Genomic DNA, 18,939 nt, shown 5'->3' on the forward strand with positions numbered 1-18,939 from the left:
CGCATTTGTCCATGGCAACATTCAAGCCGCGCGAAACACAAGGTACACACACCGTACACCACGTGCATAATATCATGGAAAACGCGGTTTCGGTTCATGGTGCATACGGTGGGCGCATGCAGCCAACGCGTCTCCAAAGCAACAACGCATGTTGAGCAGTCGTGGAGAAATCACGTAGAGCGAAACCCAACAGCTCTGATTTTCACGTATGAAAATTCCGTGCAGTTCATACGTTATTTTCATACGTAATTCCGTAGAGCGAAACCTCCCTACTAGTACTACTACTACTAGTACTTACTTACTTTGTGACCATGGTGACAAAGTGCAGTGCAGTAGTGGATCGCTCGTGCAGTGTTGAGAGCAGCCAGTACACGGTGGACACGGTACGGACTCACTGCACTATTGGAAAGGCTTTCTGTCTAAAGCCTTTCCATACTGGTGCTCGATGTTTTCAGTTTGGGGACACCAAAATTAGTGTACCGCTAAAGACACGTGGTCGACACGTTGTTGACACGTTGTTGACACTTTGTTGACACGTGACCCAATTACCGGCCTACCAAGTGCCTTTGGCGACCGCTAACAGCAACTGTGGAACAGTGCAGTGCCCTTTTTTGGAGCAACGTACGAGTAGTGCCCATGGATTATGACCCCGCGACCCCAATCTACGTGGCGGTCCGCAATTCGCTACTTCATACTGACTGGCGTCCGGCATCGTCCCGAATTTGGCCACAATCTGCTCTCGGGACCCCTATAGGGCTCCCTGACCTGCTCCATCTCCGCCATCGTCAATGACTGCGCATCCACCCAGGCCAGGACTGCACTTACTTACGGGAAGGAGTATTTGCAAGATGGAACCTGGGAACTGGAAGACGACGAAGAGGAAGCGTGGGAATCCGGCGGCAATGGGTGGGATGTAAGTCCAACATTGCTGGTGCCAGAGTAGCCACTGCTTGCTTATAAGGGAATCATGCGTGTTGCCTTTTTGCCTTTTCCGACGTCCTCCTCCGACTGTACTCCCGATCCCAGGACTGAACTTACGGGAAGGAGTGCTTCCAAGATGGGAGACGAAGAAGAAGAAGCCGCTGAATCCGGCGGCAATGGCTGGGATGTAAGTCCAACATTGCTGGTGCTAGAGTTACCACTGCTTGTTTATAAGGGATTCATGTGTGTTGCCCTTTTTTGCCTTCTCCCATGTTCTCCTCCGACTGTACTGGTGAACGCTGTCACATATGTTGCCCTTTCCAGGCAGTAGAAGGGAGGGGGGGGGCAGCACATCCTGGCATCCAGGAATGCTAGGCCCTAGGAACTAGGCAATCTGACCTTTCCTCTTACCCCAATAATGGTATGGATGGGGAGTTCTTGAACATCCTCAGTCTTGTTAGAGTGAACTGTGCAACTCGGCAATCGGTGATAGCAGAGGACCAATGCCGATGGCGATGCTCCTTCCTTTTTCTCTGTCACAGGCTGCGTTCTCGAGAGGAAGCGTTATTTCTGCATTCCAAGAAGGACGGCACAATGGTGAGTGGAACTTCGTTGGTGTGCAGCCTTGCTAGTTGAATTGTAAATCAACCATTCTTCCTGTCTCTGACTTCTTCAATGTCCTCCTCAGTGTCGGACTGTCCGCGTCGCATTGAACTGGTCCGATGAGGCTGCTATTGCACACACAGTGAGGGAACTCCCATACGGGAACTCGGAAGTACTGCCACAGTACAGGTAAGGTGGCCATTGCTTATGTGCGTGCGCCGTTGTCAAACTTCTAAGCCAGCTGTACTCCAACCTACATGGAGTCTGAAAGTAGTCAGCTGGCGAACTACAATTGAAGTTTAGACGTTATATGCCGCGGCTTGGTCAGCTTTTTCAGTTTCACAATGCATTGCACTCAGCACCGCTTCTCGGAGTATCTTGTCAGGATAGCTTTGGAACGCATCCTCCCCAGTGGGGGAACGGCAAATGTGCTGTTCATTTTTTAGGCTTGCTTTTATGGTACGTACAAATCCCCATTGAAAAGACATAGTGGAGACCAGAAACTGCAAATAGATGTTGGGAACCGCGAAGACCACCCTTCCTTGTCAAGTTCCCTGAGGGTGTGGAGGGGGGGGGGGGGGGGGGAGCGGAGGAGGGACATTCCTGCACTGCTTAAAGCAGGATTCACAGGAGCATTTTCAGAAATTGCTTGTACATTTGTACCAGTTGTAACCGACAAACGCATTCTCATTGAGGTTTGACTTGAGGCACGTCAGCAAGGCGCTGTTGCATCGCTGACGTCTTGTCCTGATTCTGTGAATGGTATTTTGTGCGAGTTTGCATCGCACGCAGAATCGCAGGTCGTGTCGCATTGCGCAGCACACTGCCAAATTGCTTCTGTGAATCCCACGTGAATGGGAATTCCAATGGGAATGTAATCCATTGCCAACAGGTGTATTCCCGAGCTGCGCATCATACTGCAAAATTGCTCCTGTGCATGCAAATGGATTTCATTGCTCTTCTGTAGTTTGGGAAATTCTCGATTATGATAATTCTGCGTGTGTGTGTACACCAGCCCTGAACATACATGTAGGTGACCCATTTGTGGTGTCTCATAGCCTACCTCACGACCTTATGCTTTCTTTCTGTATCACTTGTATCTTACAGGTATATCACCCCGTGACGACCACATCGAAGTCTGAAATTGAAGTGTGAAGATGCTTCAGCAACCCCTTCATATTTTTCCATTGCTTTTATTGTGCTTCTACTGTGCATGTGTGTAACCTGTGGGGTATGCATGTGATGACAATGTATGCCGATGACACGGTCAGATTTTGTCCATGCGTGTAACGTACACCTGCATGCTATCGTTGAAAAGGATCTGCCACTTACGATCTTCGGACGAGTATCAGGTCAGCTTGGTTTTGTGTGGGCTGTACCAGATGCTGTTCACTTCTCTATCTGTTGGATATGTGACTTTCTGCAAGTTTCTGGTGTATGGTGGCCACTTCTTTGCTCGTCTTTGTATGACATTACAATAATTCTGTATTCACTGCTTCCATGGTGTGGTCTGCAAACTGCAATCCTTAGGCAAATATCATCACGGTTTGCAATGTTATACTTTGGCTGCTAGCTTACCTACACATTGTAGTTGAATTATTTTTGTTTCACAACTGACTTCCTGAAGTATGGTGGCCACTGCTTTGCATGGCATTATACAATGTTCATCAAGAATTTCCTGTTTGGGTCGTGTGTGTGTGTATGTATGTGTGTGCGTGCCCATGTGTGTGTGTGCCATGTGCATGTGCGTGTTTGTCACAAGGTGTCTGTGTGCGGGGTAGGGAGGTGGGGAGGGCTGGAATGTATCAGTGTGCTACTGCAGTTGCATGGCTACATACAGTGCATCGCGCGCGTGCTCACCATGTTTATCTTCGGAGCTGGGCTAGGGTGGGGGAGGGAACAGAAAAAGAACTGAAATTACCCATATAAAAACCGCTCTGTGAGCGGTTCTGAAAAACCTCTACTGGTGCAGCCCCGTCGTAAAAGTAAGAAATTAGAACTGGCGCATTGTCCTCCCAAATGTGAACTGATCCACCTAAATCGCGATTGACGGGACCCGAACGCACCAGTAGCACGAGGTCGGGAGGGCACAGGATCACAGCCGGCGTCGGCGCTGATCAAGTTACCATACAACACTTAGATCTACCCCGAAGCCCACCTTTGCCGCTTTGGCTTTGGCTATGGACCAGCGTCCCCAGCTGCATCCACAGGTAGGAACCTCGTGCTACTGGTGCGTTCGGGTCCCGTCAATCGCGATTTAGGTGGATCAGTTCACATTTGGGAGGACAATGCGCCAGTTCTAATTTCTTACTTTTACGACGGGGCTGCACCAGTAGAGGTTTTTCAGAACCGCTCACAGAGCGGTTTTTATATGGGTAATAATAATTATGTGCGAGGCACACTGCGCGATATCGCGATCGCGATTGTTGGCACCACATGACACCAAGACTAAGACAAGAGGAGCGCTATTTTACTTTGATGACGGCCCAGCCACAAAGTGGCACAGAGCTGGCTCAGGATGTCAAGGCATAGCGCCTCACATCATATTGCGGTAACTAACTAGTAGTATACAATGACGGTGTTACGTACTTCTACTTCTAGAAGTCTCCACGGCCACCGGCATGCCTGCACTGCATTTTATGGAGCAGGCAAGTAACAGTTTTGGACAGGGAGTCGTAAAAATAATTTAATAATTAATATTAATTATGGTATTTACGACTCCCGGTCGCGTCGCGTCCCTGGTTTTGGATGTGCATGCAATCAGGGAGCTCCGGAGCCCTACACATACCGTCATGCACAGTTTCTGTGCCCGTGTCACCTCCCGGTATGCATGGTAAATAAATTGGTATGTGTAGGGCTCCCTGCATGCAATCACTGAATCAGTAGATATACACCTTCTGCGCTGCGTCATGATGACCTCCACTTGAGAGTAGATCTACGACTCGTAGATCTACGACTCGTAGATCTACTCCGTCATTTCACATGCACATGCGGATACCGGTACCGGTACCGCGCGCGGTGTACATGGTGTATGCATACCTTCATCAAGACGTAACTTCACGCGATTTGTGTGTCGACCCCACTGACTGTGCAATGTGTGCATACCATGCATGGATGCCATAGTACTAGTACAAAATGTAGTAGTACTTGTAGTAGACTACCAGGCCAGGGAGTCGTGGCAGGTACATGTATCCGGCTACGACACCCTGGTGCATACACATGAATGATACAGGTCAGCTCAGATCAGGTGGAGTCAAGGAGAACTACTTGTGTGTTTTCTATTTTTGGTGTTGGTACGAAGCTGAAAAGTCAGTCCATCATTCAGTCAGATTGACAGTGTTCATTGGACGAACAAGATGTTGGATTTGGAAGGTGGAGGGTGTTGATCGATATACACCGTTTGCAATTTGTAACGTTGATTGGCTGTGAGAGAGGAAGCCTCGTGTTGTCTTCTCGATCTGTTTGAGACGAACTGTTTGTACATGGGAATATCGTAGCATTATGATTCGACTGAAGTTTGCTCAGCTCAAGCTGTTAGTGTGGAAAAACTTTCTCCTACGTAGAAGACAGCCGGTTAGTAATGGTCAAGTAATATTAGTTTGGTGCTGTTGATTAAATCTACACGATCTAATCCACCGATGAGAGATTTCAGTGATGCGTGCACGTGAGATGTGATTATTTTGCATGATCATGTGGAAGTATAAATTCATTATGCTAAACAGAGGCGTCAGCTGCGACGCAAACAAAGGTGGCAACAGCTCGTATTCGTATGATTTGCAGAACTAAGTATTTTATTAGTTACGACCTTGTGTGATGCTGCTTCCTTGAAAACTCTGCACCGTATCCAATAATTATACTATTGCACTTGTTGCATCGTGTAATTCATTTTTTCTTTTGTCTATGCAAAGCCTTTCCTTGAAAACTATACTACTAGTATCAGTCAGGCACCTGGCACATGCTCTCTCGCTGACACTGTGACAGACAGTGTGTGATACAAGCCCATGGGCCTAAGTCGTACCATGTAAATGTAGGTAGTACAATGTCATGTAGGTTTTTTTGTACATTTCAACACAATCTTTGGTTGTTTTTGTTTGCACAGTGGCTTTCAGCAATGTATTTCTCTTGGTACTTTTCAATAGCACAATGTTGGTGTCAGCGTATAGCTATAAGCCCATGTCCGCGTATAAGCCCATGTTCTTGTATAAGCCCACCGAAATGTCCTTATGAAACAGATAAGCCCATGGCTTATCTGCGGGATTCTACGGTATAGGCAGTCTTGATCTGTTTTTTCCAGATCTTGTCCCCTATGGCAATAAGATCAATTGTGCACTGAGAACAACAGCAAATTATGAAGAAAGTTAAGTTCCATAACGTTTTCTCGTGACTTTCATCAGTGGAACGCCGTCACATAAAAATGTAATAACTAAAACACACAGTTATACATGTAGCTAAATATGGTAGAAATACAGCAGCCAGCAAGAGCAAAAAGCGAAGTTTACACCTTTCCTGTGTGTGAATATAGTGTATGTGAGAAAGGTAGTGGCAGATGAATGTGATACTGTGTGGATGAACGTTATAGTGCATGCGTATTACTTGAAGAGTGTGAGTGATACGTTTTCTTTCTGAAACCATATTAGCTACATGTTAGCTACATGGTATTATATAACCCAATACTAGTTCAATGCTAGTAATATAAGTATTAGATAAACCTTGGTATAGTTCACACATGTTGTTAGTTTGGCAGCATGAAACAAGGTGGAGGACACTGTGTGCAGAAACAGTGACCTTACTACAACCATCCACTGTTGGCAGGGCCCCGGTCCGTTGGGACCATCTGAACCATATGTAGCCAGTGCAGGCTGTCGTAATAAAACGACTCATCCGTGTTCCATTCCCGTGCATGGTACATGCATGGTGCGACGGCACAATGACAGCTGTCGCAAATCACACTGAGTATTACACGTGTTTTTTGGTGATTCCTGGTTAGCTGCTAGCTTTTCCCTACTCGAAGTTGTTGCCGCCGCGAAATCTGGGGGTTTGTGTTCGTCCTGGCGAAAACCGTGTTTTGATCCGTTGAGGGAGACGAGAGATACAGTGCGAAGACGTACGATCTGTCCGAGAATCGGCGAAGAAGAAAGCTTTGCAGACTACCCGTAGTGGTTGGGAACAGAATGGAACATATACCAGTCGATGCCTGTCATGGTAGGGATGACTGCTACGAAGTTTTAGCCCCATGCTCCCCAGCGCTTTTTAGCGCCCGACGATAATTACCAAATTTCATCGATTTTCCATGTGGATCAAAGCATAGTCTCCTCAATCTTCTCCAGTCGAGCTGAGTCTGGACGCTACAATGTCGAGACGCGAAAAGAGAACATGCATGAACACACAGGAGCATCACATGCAGCTGCATTCTGCCTTGACGAAGCTGAGAACAACACCAGCACCACGCATTTGGAAGACATTTCGAAGAAGACGAAGAACTACATATCCGCGTTCAAAAAAGCCTCTGCACTGTGTGTGTGCATGCAGTATGCATGCATGCAATGATGATGCATGCGCGAAGCATGCACGGGGTCCGCGGATCAACTTCGTTCAAAAATCATTGTGCCACACGGGTTGTATGATTTGTGTGCGATCATGGTCTTTCTTCTTGACAAACAAAAGTGAAGTTTTTCGATCTTCAAATCGCCATAGCGTCCTTGTCATCACTCCAAATCAGCTGAAACTTTGCAGGAGGAATGAAAATGCCATGCTGAATCGATTGGTACCATTTTCGAAGGGTTTCCTTGAAAAATAAAATTTAGCCTGCACTGGCTACCATATGGGTGTTGAACCCGGTTCTGACCCTCATTATGCTAGGGGAGTTTTTAGACTTCTCCTTACGTCAGTCGTGTATTCTTTGATCGCTCCTGGATGTCCTGATAGTCATGTAGCTACTTTAACTCTGCCAACCGTGGGTGGTTGTAGTAAGGTCACTGTTTCCGAACACAGTGTCCCCCACCTTATTTCATGCTGTCAAACTAACAACATGTTAGCTACATGTATATAAGTTAACCCTTTATTACCGGATTACTTGCACAGCATGCACCAGGATTACGAATTTCAGCACAATTTCCAACTTCACCAGGTCATAACTTTGGTCTCCTTCACTTGATTTTCACAATCTAGGGCTCGTTGGAAAGCTCTTGGCGAGAGCAACGCCAGGGTACCAAGCTCCATTATCCAGTCGCCACAGATCAGGTGTGGTAACATAGCAAAGTTGTCTCCAAGCCTGATATGCAAGCAAATTCGTCCCATCAACGCCATTCCACTCTCCTTCATCGCAGAACGCTCAAATTTGTTTCAGACGATTCAAACTTCAGCTGACTACGTCATTATCATGTGCTTAGTCGCTCAAAGAGCGCACGACAAGGGATTTTCCCAAAAAATGGCGAAGTGATCGATCAAAAATTTGAATTTTGCCGAGGTGAGAATACGGCGTGCGATATCTCTGGTGTCCGACATGGTAACTCTTCGGCGATTATTGCATTGGATAGCTTGGAGTTTCCGCTACCAAATCGACCTTTCGATTGTTGAATTCGCACAAGAAATGGTCGAGTCACGAAGATATTACTGGCCTGCAGACTTTCGATCATATATGATCGAAAGTCTGCAGGCCAGTAATAAAGGGTTAAAAGTAAAGAAAAAAAGACCAAGAAACTACAAGTTACGCTATAATGTCCACTAACACCACCAGTTACTAAACAATCAGCTCATGCGATAACATTGCACGACACTGACCGACGGTACTGACGTTCTACAACTAACTGGCTAACAGCTCTAGCACATCTCCCTTGGCTCTCCATCCAAGTCCATTCATGTATATAAGTGTGTGTTTTAGTCATTGCACTCGTGCCTGTCACTGTGCACATGCCCAGCACAGTGTAGATCGCTCTAGTCTTAGCATCACCGATATCTCCCTTGTTTTTGTCCTCTCTTTGCTTGTCTCAGATTGTTGTTCTTGTAGAGCTGATATGGCCGCTTATTCTGGTACTGATTATCTGCGGGATTCGGCGGACACGCAAGGGCTCCTGGGACATGCAACGTAAGTCGTGTTCCTTAATGTCTCTCACTAGTGCAAGTAGACTATTCTTGACCGTGCACAGCATGTTTGGCTGAGTTACTTCAAAAGGCTGGATACCTGGCATCTTCAGATGGTGACCAAATTTAGTTCTGTGTAAGCAGAAATTGCTGTCAGGAATTTAATGTTGTCTTTTCCAGCCAAGGAGTTTTCAGACTAAGTTAAATGCTGTACATTTTCGGCGGGACAAACTTAAATTCTTAGAGTTGGACGAAATTACTCACCGACTAATTTTTTTGCTTGTACCGTGTTGGTTTCTTCTTCTTCTTTTTTTCTTAAAAAAAATGGTCAAAAATAGTCTTTTAAAAATCTTTAGTGGTAAGCCTAAGTCTTTTTCAAAATGCACAGCACTACAGCTACAGTGCTTCATTGTTCGTTCACGTATCTCATTCTTGGCCACAATTTTCCAAGCTTGCCTCGTGACAGCGGCGTTCATGTATGCATTATGCTAGAAATAGTGGTTCTTTGCAATGAACCGCCAAGCACCATCTGTATGACGGATTGTATTGACTTTGACCATCTGAGCAGTTACAGTTCAAAACTATTGCTGTGAAGGACCGGGTGAGGAATCACTGTATGACCAGTTGTATGGTGATGTGGTGTTGTTTCCTGACTACTGCTGCAAGCTATCATTTGTAAGTGAATGAGTCCCAGCTGCTTTCTGTGCTACTGGGCGCGTGTTACTGGAGGTGGTGATGGCAGCGGTGGTGATACTGCTGCTGCTGCTACTGTTGATGTACACTTCAATCTCTTTTGCCTTCAGAGCGTGGCAGGGGAGTTGCTATGCCGTCAGCTGGCTATATTCCATGGATGCAGACGTACGTTTGCAGCACACACGGTGCACGTGCACAGAAGGTGGACCGGAATGGGTTCCCTGACTTCTCATTCACACCGTAAGTTTTGATGTGGCTGCATGCATATGTGCGCGCATAGCAGCCCCTTTCAGTTCTTCAGTGCACTTATACCTCAGTTATAGGCACTTTGGTTTACCTGGGCACCCTTTGAACGAGTTTTAGTGGAAAATATGACTACTCTTTTGTCACTTTTTATGGAAATAGTGATGCCATATGCCATATCTAATGCCTTTCAAAATGTACCGTATTTTTCGGAGTATAGTGCGCACCTTTGTATAACGCGCACCCCCAATCTTCATTGGGGGTGCGCACTTCAATCTTCATTGAAGTACATGCATTTCATAGTGCATAGTGCGCACCTGCGATTTAGGGCCTACAATAGCACATCTAAAGTGCGCACTATACTCCGGAAAATACGGTACGTGATTCTGAGTTACAGACATTTCAAAGTTTCGGGCAGTGGTCCCAGACTGCTCGGATAAAGAAGGTATGAGTGTATTGTGAATGAACTGCACACTACGGCTTATGTACAGCCTTAGAATGCCTTTTGCACATTCACTCGTATCCATGTCCTTGCATGAGTTGATGCGCCTGCCTTTGCCACTGGGCTATCTAATAGGGGATTCACACACACATGTAAAATAAGGTTATGGGAAAGTGGTTATGGAAACCATGGTACTGGGGGAAAGGAAGAACCTCTCGGGAAAAATTGGCAAAGCCGTGGCCGTGGGCCTCAGGGCGTTTGTCAAGGGAAAAATCCCATGGTTATAAGACGCGCATGCGTAGATCTTGTCTTTGGCGAGAACACTGAACCCTAGGTGTACGAGTGCATCGCAACCTGCATTTTCAGACAGTGCCCATCGGATAATCGTGCATGGCGAATGCAAAATATAGTACAGAATGTACTACAAAATGCAGTACAGGTTATTTTTTTAATTGCCCCGCCACAAATTCATGGCCAAACATGTGGCCAAGGGAAAGCTGACCACGGGTGTGAACGGACCCACTCCGTTGCCCGAAGGTCCCAACTTTTACCTTGTCCCGTGACCTCAGGTTTCCCCGTGAGTGTGAATCCCCTATAAGTAGGGTGAATTCATGCTTTGGGATAGAGCGCCAGTAATGGGAATATCGCCTTGACATTTTTCAAAATTTACGTTAAATATGTCTCACCACTTCTAAGGAGTCCAGAAGCCTTTACTGCCGGCAACGTACAGCAATTAATATGTAGCACTGGCACACAGCACACGCAGACCACTGTACTTTCCATTGTGTCCATTCACCTTTGGGCTCTTGCTGAGTACTTTAGATGCCTAGACATGCAACTCTTGATCTAGAATGCCTCTGGTCATGTTCACCTCGGAGAAGGAGAATCATCCCATGAGAATTTACGAGCAGGTGTGGGTCAACTTAGCAGATCCATGATGGGAACAGGCTGGGGTTTCCCATGATGGGGTTACTTACTAGTGCATGTGAATGGAGAATTGGCCTGATCACACTAAAACCGCTGGTAAAGGTTACCGCAATCCTTTAGTATGAAAGCACCCTTAGGCTCTACAGATAGTTCATGCGAACGTCCCTTCATTGCCACTATTCAGTAACCCATTAGCAAAGCCTGTTGACCAGTGAATTACCCCCTCCCCTCCAGTCCCAATACGCGCTTGGGTACGGACACACACACACACACACACACACACACACACACACACACACACAATTGTGTCGCAATCAGTCTGTCCTTGTTTTGCGCTTGCTGTCTATCTTGGTGTGCTTTTCTTGTCTTGTTGCCTTTAGAGCGTCGGTTTTGACTAATGTGGTTCAAGTACTTGCTGGATCGGGTCAGGACTTTTCTCAGTTGAATAACATCCCGCGTGCGTTCCAGACCATTTCTTCGGTATGCGCAGAATGTCACCATTCTGATGACCATGTTGAATAGACAACTCCTGCTTCCCTATAGGGCTCCAAAGTTATGACTTCACACACACTCACACGCGCGTGCGCACACACACACACATCACACACACACACCAGACGCATGCCAACGAGCTGTGTTGGTACAAAAACCTTAGCGTCGTTTTGCTCATCACTGTTTTTTTTAGCAATCTGTGGGCTCATCGCCTCCCACAGTCAGCAGGAGACATTACCTGCGAGTCCAAGTCGATCTCCTTGCTGCTCGGGAAAGACAATGTAAAGCGCAGGACTCGCACGATGACTGGTGATTGTGATTTCCTGCAAGTCACTGCTCTATGCTGTGCTGCTGGAGGGAGGAAGGGCTGGTGGACTTATTTCCCGAATGGAGAAAAGATATCTAGGTACACTGTAAAATTTGAAATTTTCACTGCAAAACAACACATGGTGGGGGACGCTATGGTTGCTTGTACTCAGTTGCTACAAAGTTGTCAACGGCCAATTTAGTATGCTCGAATACTAAATAAATACTGACTTGATCTTCATGCTTAAAATGTTTGTGCCCCACAGGCACTACAGACTCCTGGTGGATTGGGCTTGCTGGCAGCAAACACGTCACAATTCAATCCGAATGGTGAGTGTTGTCATACACTTATGCCTGTCACCATCCACATGTGTATCAGTACCTCTCTATCCTTTTTTCTTTCTCCAACAACTAGATTCAGTGCTCTGCTTGAAGTTGTCTCTATGAGCATTGTGGTAAATTTGCCCTTCTCTCCAACTGTGTGTGCTGTGTGTAATTATTATTGTCTTGTTCAGTGACGGCTTTGCAGAGAGAACTTCAACAGCAACTGCAATTATCGCCAGTTGATGCGGCGGCTTTAGCTGGAGCATCTGTGAACTATACCGAGGTACAGGGATATCTTTTGCTGCCTTCTCTCTCTTTCTCTCTCACTCACCCACTCTCTCTCTCTCTCTCTCTCTCTCTCTCTCTCTCTCTCTCTCTCTCTCTCTCTCTCTCTCTCTCTCTCTCTCTCTCTCTCAAATTCGGATTGTAATTCTATCTCCATCCTGTGTTCTTGATATTGTCCATTACAGCTGGCAAGGCTAGTTTTGAGTGATTCTAACACCACTCAGGAAGTCCTCAAAGGTCCGCTTCAGCTATGTGATCAGCTGCCACTTGTTGCAAGCCTGTGCCGTCAGCAACTACTGGCCAATCCACTTCTCGCGGCGTCGGTTGCGTCTATTTACTCCACTACAGGCAGTATATCGTTGCAGGATTTGTTGAATGGCCAGCCGCTGGGCCCAGCCAACCTCAACAAACTGGTATGTGCTCGCACACACACGCACACACACGCGCACACACACACACACACACACACACACACACACACACACTACTACTACTATAGCATGACTGCCCATTGGGCAATGTCACCCCCGGAGGGGGCCAGAGTTTGGAGTGCACCGTCATTGGCAGGAGTTCTGGTGCCTCGTCAAATCTTGCTGTCGTCGGAAACGTTTCGGGCAATGCATGCAGATCAGCGGCAGTGATTCCCTATCGGCTGCAGCAAGACGTTTTCCACGGTTGCAGTTATGGCGGTTAAAACCAGCCCGGGACTTGAAGCAGCGATTGCAGCGTTGACAATGCTGGAAGCAGCAACTAGCGAGAGACGCCGTCAATGCCGTATCTGCATGTTCAGGGAGTGCAGGCTGGCAGCGATGAACTGCAAGCCCACCCTTACTGCGGAACCATCGGCAGCAACTGACGCACTGTGCTGAACCACGCTGTTGGTGGACGGGAAGTTGGCGCTCAGCCAAACACTTGTGCCGTGCCTTGTCTTGAGGACGAGAGAAAGCCCGGTTGCAAGATGAGCAGAGTACGGATTTCTCTACTGCCCGAGGAGGCTGAAAAACCAGAACCTGCTCTCGCCAAGCTGACCGGTCTTGTGCGCAATCAAACCAGTTTGGAATGGACTTCGTGTCAGTAGCCACAACGTCTCTCCACCTACGCCTGGGACCGCAGAAGGGGCGCGCAGCCAACAAACGACCAAACAACAGCTGCAATGGGACACGGTCCTCCGACATCCGAGCCACATGACCAAGCCACTCTAAACGACGATGGCACATCTTAACAGAGAGTGGCACTGGGTCACCCCAGTGACGACGTAACTGCGCAGACGTGATGCGATCGGATTGCTGCTGACTGCGAGGGATGGCTAATATTGTGCGGATGCAGCGATGATGGAAGGCATCCAAACGTCTACTATCAGCTTTCAAGGGCGTCCAGCACTCACTGCCGTACAGCAAAATGGACAAGACACAGGCCACGTATAGCTTTCGCTTACTGACTAATGACAGCGAGCGATCCGACAAGACTGGAAGAAGAGCTCCAAAGGCTTTGGAAGCCTCAGCTATGCGGCGACTGATGTCAGTAGAGGAGCGGGCATCCGGTGTCACGACGGACCCCAGATAAATGAAGGATGGAACGTGCTCCACAGTATCACCGTTGACGTTCATATCGGCTCTATCAGGCATGTTGACTTGGCTACCTGCCACGAGAAATTTCGTTTTAGCAGCGTTGACGCAGAGGCCAAAGGAAGAGGCAACCGTGCAGAATGTTTCAAGGCACTTCTCAGCACCAGGGCGGTCTTCAGCGAGCAAGACCGCGTCATCTGCGTACTCAATGTCGTTGATGATTGCGGCAGTAGACTGGCGAGCGGGCTTTGAGAAAAGGTTGCCATTGATGCTAAATTGGATGGGGATGCCAGGTGGATGGTCGCTGTCCTGCATCACTTGTGCCCACCGCTCAAGCACAACACCGAAGTACAGATTAAAAAGTACTGGGGCCATCACACAGCCTTGACGGAGGCCATTGTTGACCGCAAACGGCTCGGTAGTGCTGGCACCGACGCGCACAGCTGCCTGCATGCTCTCGTGGAACGATTGGATTAGATTGAGGAGCCCTTCAGGAATGCCTAGCCTCCCCAATGCTAGCCAGAGTGCTTGGCGTGGTACGGAATCATATGCTTTCTTCAGGTCTACGAAGACACAGAACAGCTTCTGACGGTGCTCGTACGATTTCTCGATGAGCTGGCGAATGGAAAAGATGGCATCAGCGCAGCCGCGACCAGGGCGAAAGCCACACTGGGATTCTGGAAGTTCTTGTTCCGCGACAAGTTGGAGACGGTCCTGAATGAGACGGCCACAAACCTTGCCAGCGACATCTAGGAGGGCAATGCCGCGCCAGTTGTTGCAGTTGGTCAAGTCACCCTTTTTGGGAATCGGGACGAGTTGGGCATCCCGCCAATCCTGGGGAACCGTTCCGTTGGTCCATGCAGTGTGAATAACATCAAGCAGAGCCTCAAGCAATGGTGTACCACCAGCTTTAAGCAGTTCAGGTGCAATTCCAGATGAGCCAGGAGCCTTGCAATTAGCCAGCTGGCGTATAGCCATAGTGAGGTCCTCTAGCGAGGGAAGTTGGCCGAGTGACTCATCAACTTCACGCTGCTCAATGTGGTCAAAGATGGTAGCATCGAAGGTGCTGCGAATGTTCAATAGACGGGCAAAATGCTGCAGCCAGCATTTCTCTTGCCCCTCCTGGGAGCTACAGATAACTCCGTCACTGTCACGGATGGATGGAATGGAGATAGGTGATAGTCCCGAATAGCACTTCTGTATATCACGGATTGCAGACCATGCGTGCTTGCCACTAAACCGACTTGACTCAACCACATTAGCTTTACGTCCAATCCACTCACTCTTTGCGTTACGCACGGCAGCTCTGCACTTGCCACGAGCCTCGACAAAGCGACGCCTGTCAGCGTCAGAACCAGAGGCGAGCCATTTGCGATGTAAGGCATTGCGGCTATCCAGCATAGGTGCAAGAACATCAGCACACGCTTCAAACCAATCAGGCTGGCGACGACGTGGACGGCCAAGATGCTTCTCAGCGCTGGTGACGATAGCAGATTTGACGGCAGACCATTTGTCCTCAACGCAGCCATCATGATTCCAGGATCGTAACTCTGACGCAACAGACGTCGCATATTGCTCACGAGTTTTACAGGTTGCAGCTCTCTGCGCTTCCGTCATGCAGGAGTGTTTGACAAGTTGTTGCACATCAAACTTGACAGGTCTTTTTGCACGCTTGTGGCAAGCAGATGAGCGGATGCGGTATGTGAGACACACAAGGTTGTGATCTGTACTACACTCAGCTCCCCTGATGACATGGCAATCCATGCAGTTGGACAGGTCTTGTTCCCGGACCATTGCATAGTCGATGCAGTGCCACCGCTTCGAGCGGGGATGTTGCCAGGTACACTTGTGGATGTTACGTTTCATGAACCAGGTGTTGCACACAGTAAGGCTGTTGCACGCTAAAAACTGGAGAAGCTCAGCGCCAGCCTCATTGACAGTGCCAACACCATGTGGGCCACGTGTTCCATACCAGCCATCGTCACAGATTTCAGCTCCAACTCTAGCGTTGAAGTCTCCCAAGATTATCAAGGAGTCCTGGGTGGGTACGGACAGAATAACTTCCTGAAGAGAGTCAAAGAAATCGTTCTTTGCATCGCGACTGGACCGGAAAGTCGGTGCGTAGCACACCACGACGTGGACCCAAATGTCACCGAACTTTAGCTTGCAGCGTGCTACACGCGATGAGACAGCAGACCACTGATTTCCCCCTGCTACGAACGCTTGCTGTGCGCGTCCGCGTAGTACGACTCCAACTCCTTCGCCTCGTTTGAAATCGTCCGTTGGGATGGCGCGACCTGACGTGAGAACAATTGCATCCTCGACACGGAATATATCTTTACCAAACCACTTCGACTCCTGGAATCCAGCCACTTCTATTTCGTACCGACGAAGTTCACTGACAACGATGTTGATTTTCTTGTCTTCCACGACGCGCTTTCCACGAGCAGCAGTTGAAACCGGGCCATCGATGTTCACTAAAGTCCTGACGTTCCACGAAGCAAATTTGACAAGAGCACCAGCTGGGCGCCTCCGACGGGTGCCTCCAAACTCTGGCTGCTTTGAAGCTGAAACTCTACACATCCGAGGGGTAGCTAGCCCACTGCGGATGGAGGACTACGGACGACGCGACAGTGACAATATCAAATTCAAATAATTGTCCTGTAAGTCACGTCGTTGGATCCGCTGCCCTAAATTCAAAAGGTCTACACTTGACACGCCAGGGGCTCTCCTAGCAAGCTAGGAGAGCCCTGAGTGTACCTACGCTGCTTCGGAGGCTCTAACTAGTCTCAGCAAATAGAAAAATTCCGGAGCTAGAAAAATTCAAACTGTCCCCCAAGAAGACAGTCAACAACACACACACACACACACACACACACACACAAAATTGGACCATTGGACGCCCATCGCCGGAGGTGATGATAGCGATGCTACAGCCAAAGCAACTTGTACTGGGATTGCACCATTCAGCAGCTTGCAAGGCTGAAGAATTGACCGCCACTATTCAGCCTGGTCTACACCACACAGCTATTTGGCCAGTGAATCCCTACTTTTTGGTCTTTTTTATTTTTGCTCCCGCACACACATCACACCACATACTCCGGCATGCACTGGCTGCACACACACACGCACACACACACACACACACACACACACCACACACCACACACACACACGCACGCACTTGCACGCACACACACACACACGCGCGCGCGCACACGCACGCATGCACGCACACACACACACATACATACAATCTGGTATATATTCTCCTTTTTTGTATTTTTTAGATCCAATCGGCCAACCTGTCAGCTAGTAGCTTCCGTTTAGTGTTCTGCAACAGCGCACAGTTTGACAGTGTCTTCACTTTTCCAGCTGCAACCAGTGCAGCAAGCAAGGTATGTTGTGTGAATAGAAACTTCAGGAGACTTGTAGCATTCCAACCCCAATTGGAGTTCTACGAGCCTCCTCTTTGCATCCAGTTGCACCGTACATGCACAAGTCATGCCCGGTAACTACGTTCTAACTTCTGACAGTATGCAGTACTGTAAAAGCCAGTGTAGGCGCCCACCCAGCATAATGCGCACTACCCGTGTACGCGACCGGATGCTGCGTGTCAACACTCTTGTTCCGTTTCCTAGCCCGCCACTGTGTGTACGCCCATTGGGCAGTGCATGCACAGCTCCACGTGCAAGTGCAGTACGGTAGTAGAGTTAGTTACCCACAGACCCTAGTGGTTGATGAATATGTTGATGTGAAATCTTGTCTGATTTCATGTGGCCGAAATAACGCCCAGGCCCATATTAACGCCTGTATTATGGACCTTTAATTAGAAGTTTCCTCTAGGACCGATTTCCATCAGTACGATTCCCACATAACAATATCTGATAATTCAAACCTCGAACTGGGGATGTCCAGTTAAGGGGGTCCGCGACAGTTAGCACCATGTTGGATTTCCGAATTTTTTTCTGAAAAATAATGCCTTTCGGAGTGGAAAAATGGGACACGATCATGCACAATCGAGTAAGCAGTTTGACCATGACTTCGCAGCGCGTGCTCGAGTCGAGACAAGATTTGAGGAAGAAGCTCAGTAGCTAGTGGACTTGCGGATTTGTTTTGACATCGGCGGTTTTTGGATAGCTTGGTTCTCCTGCCGATGTGTCGTGGAGATGAAGACGCGGGAGAGTAATCTGTCACCCACGACGCGGCCTCGCATTCTGCGTACTGGACGATTCAAGAAGCCGAGGAGGGGACGCTTCGCAAGCTCAAACGATCGATTGAGTTCCTGAAAAAACGGAAAAGGGCGATCTCCACCACCAACGCCACTGGATTCGACTCCCGCGAAGAGGTCGTTCAGTGCCCCTCTTCACGGTCGACGAATCGTTCATTTCAGGTATCTGGCTGTGGGATTGTCTGCGTGCCAGAATCCTGGATGTGGCAAACCTCTGGCGCTTATTGATTGCGTTGAAGAGAAGAGGTACGGCCTGGGCAGCGTACTTGTCATTCCGTGTCAGCAGTGTGGGATGGAGAATTTTATAGATACAGATAGCCCTGTAACTGCTCAGCACCCTGGCCTCCGTGCGCGTGCTTCCACAAGCAACACCAAAGGCTGCTTTGGGTAAGTGTGTTTTTCAATCTCATAAGATTTATTCATGATATTTGCGAGTCATTGCCACCGTATGGCTATGGAAATGTATGAGCACACTGTATGCGCGGCCCGCGCGAGCGTGTGTGTGTTTGCTTAGACCTACATGTTTGTGCATGTGTGCACCATACGCATGTATGAACATGCACATGCATATGCGCTCATGTGGACGTGCCCTCGCACACATACTATACACACGTGCATGACCGCTCCCAGGGCATGTTGGTGTGACATGTGTATGCGGGCATCTCCACTCGTGCACATGAGTGTGCACATGCATGTGGGTGGGTACGTACACGTGCGTGAAGGTATGTGTGTGTACGCGCGCGCGTGTGTTCTATTGCGTGTGAGAGCATGCGTGTGTGTGTGTGTGTGTATTGGCGTGGGCCTGCGTTTTGTAGTGCGTTCAATGA

At 48.4% G+C, this 18,939-nt stretch overlaps 2 protein-coding genes across 5 annotated transcripts in view; both read left to right on the plus strand.

Annotated features, from left to right (window-relative positions):
* The first annotated feature begins 367 nt into the window (after nucleotides 1–367).
* On the plus strand, nucleotides 368–3,185 carry LOC135821558 (uncharacterized). Of its 3 annotated transcripts, XR_010554388.1 has the most exons (5): nucleotides 368–913; nucleotides 1,027–1,108; nucleotides 1,464–1,518; nucleotides 1,610–1,713; nucleotides 2,632–3,185. XR_010554388.1 is itself a non-coding variant. In XM_065334560.1 (4 exons), exons 1-4 carry the CDS (start codon nucleotides 789–791, stop codon nucleotides 2,645–2,647), a joined length of 327 nt encoding a protein of 108 aa, XP_065190632.1. In that variant the 5' UTR covers nucleotides 370–788; the 3' UTR covers nucleotides 2,648–3,185. The 3 variants fall into 3 exon arrangements, 1 of the variants encoding a protein (XP_065190632.1); XM_065334560.1 differs by lacking the exon at nucleotides 1,464–1,518 and having other exon boundaries at nucleotides 370–913; XR_010554389.1 differs by lacking the exon at nucleotides 368–913 and having other exon boundaries at nucleotides 956–1,108.
* A 1,611-nt stretch (nucleotides 3,186–4,796) lies between these two features.
* Nucleotides 4,797–18,939, plus strand: part of LOC135821570 (phospholipid-transporting ATPase ABCA1-like) — an 85,791-nt gene continuing 71,648 nt past the window's right edge. For both annotated transcript variants that reach the window (XM_065334568.1, XM_065334570.1), the window contains exons 1-8: nucleotides 4,797–5,097; nucleotides 8,515–8,608; nucleotides 9,408–9,537; nucleotides 11,290–11,389; nucleotides 11,974–12,037; nucleotides 12,223–12,314; nucleotides 12,502–12,729; nucleotides 17,172–17,279. In XM_065334568.1, coding sequence (XP_065190640.1) covers nucleotides 5,026–5,097; nucleotides 8,515–8,608; nucleotides 9,408–9,537; nucleotides 11,290–11,389; nucleotides 11,974–12,037; nucleotides 12,223–12,314; nucleotides 12,502–12,729; nucleotides 17,172–17,279 — 888 coding nt within the window. In that variant the 5' untranslated portion in view covers nucleotides 4,797–5,025. The remainder of the gene's footprint in view (nucleotides 5,098–8,514; nucleotides 8,609–9,407; nucleotides 9,538–11,289; nucleotides 11,390–11,973; nucleotides 12,038–12,222; nucleotides 12,315–12,501; nucleotides 12,730–17,171; nucleotides 17,280–18,939) is intronic.

This window comes from Sycon ciliatum, chromosome 1, assembly GCF_964019385.1.
Source record: "Sycon ciliatum chromosome 1, ocSycCili1.1, whole genome shotgun sequence".
Taxonomy (NCBI): domain Eukaryota; kingdom Metazoa; phylum Porifera; class Calcarea; order Leucosolenida; family Sycettidae; genus Sycon; species Sycon ciliatum.

Coding starts and splice junctions, on each gene's coding strand:
- LOC135821558 (XM_065334560.1), top strand. CDS start 789: ATGACTGCGCATCCACCCAGGCCAGGACTGCACTTACTTACGGGAAGG. Junction 914..1,026: donor CCGGCGGCAATGGGTGGGAT/GTAAGTCCAACA, acceptor TCCCGATCCCAG/GACTGAACTTACGGGAAGGA. Junction 1,109..1,609: donor CCGGCGGCAATGGCTGGGAT/GTAAGTCCAACA, acceptor TGTCCTCCTCAG/TGTCGGACTGTCCGCGTCGC.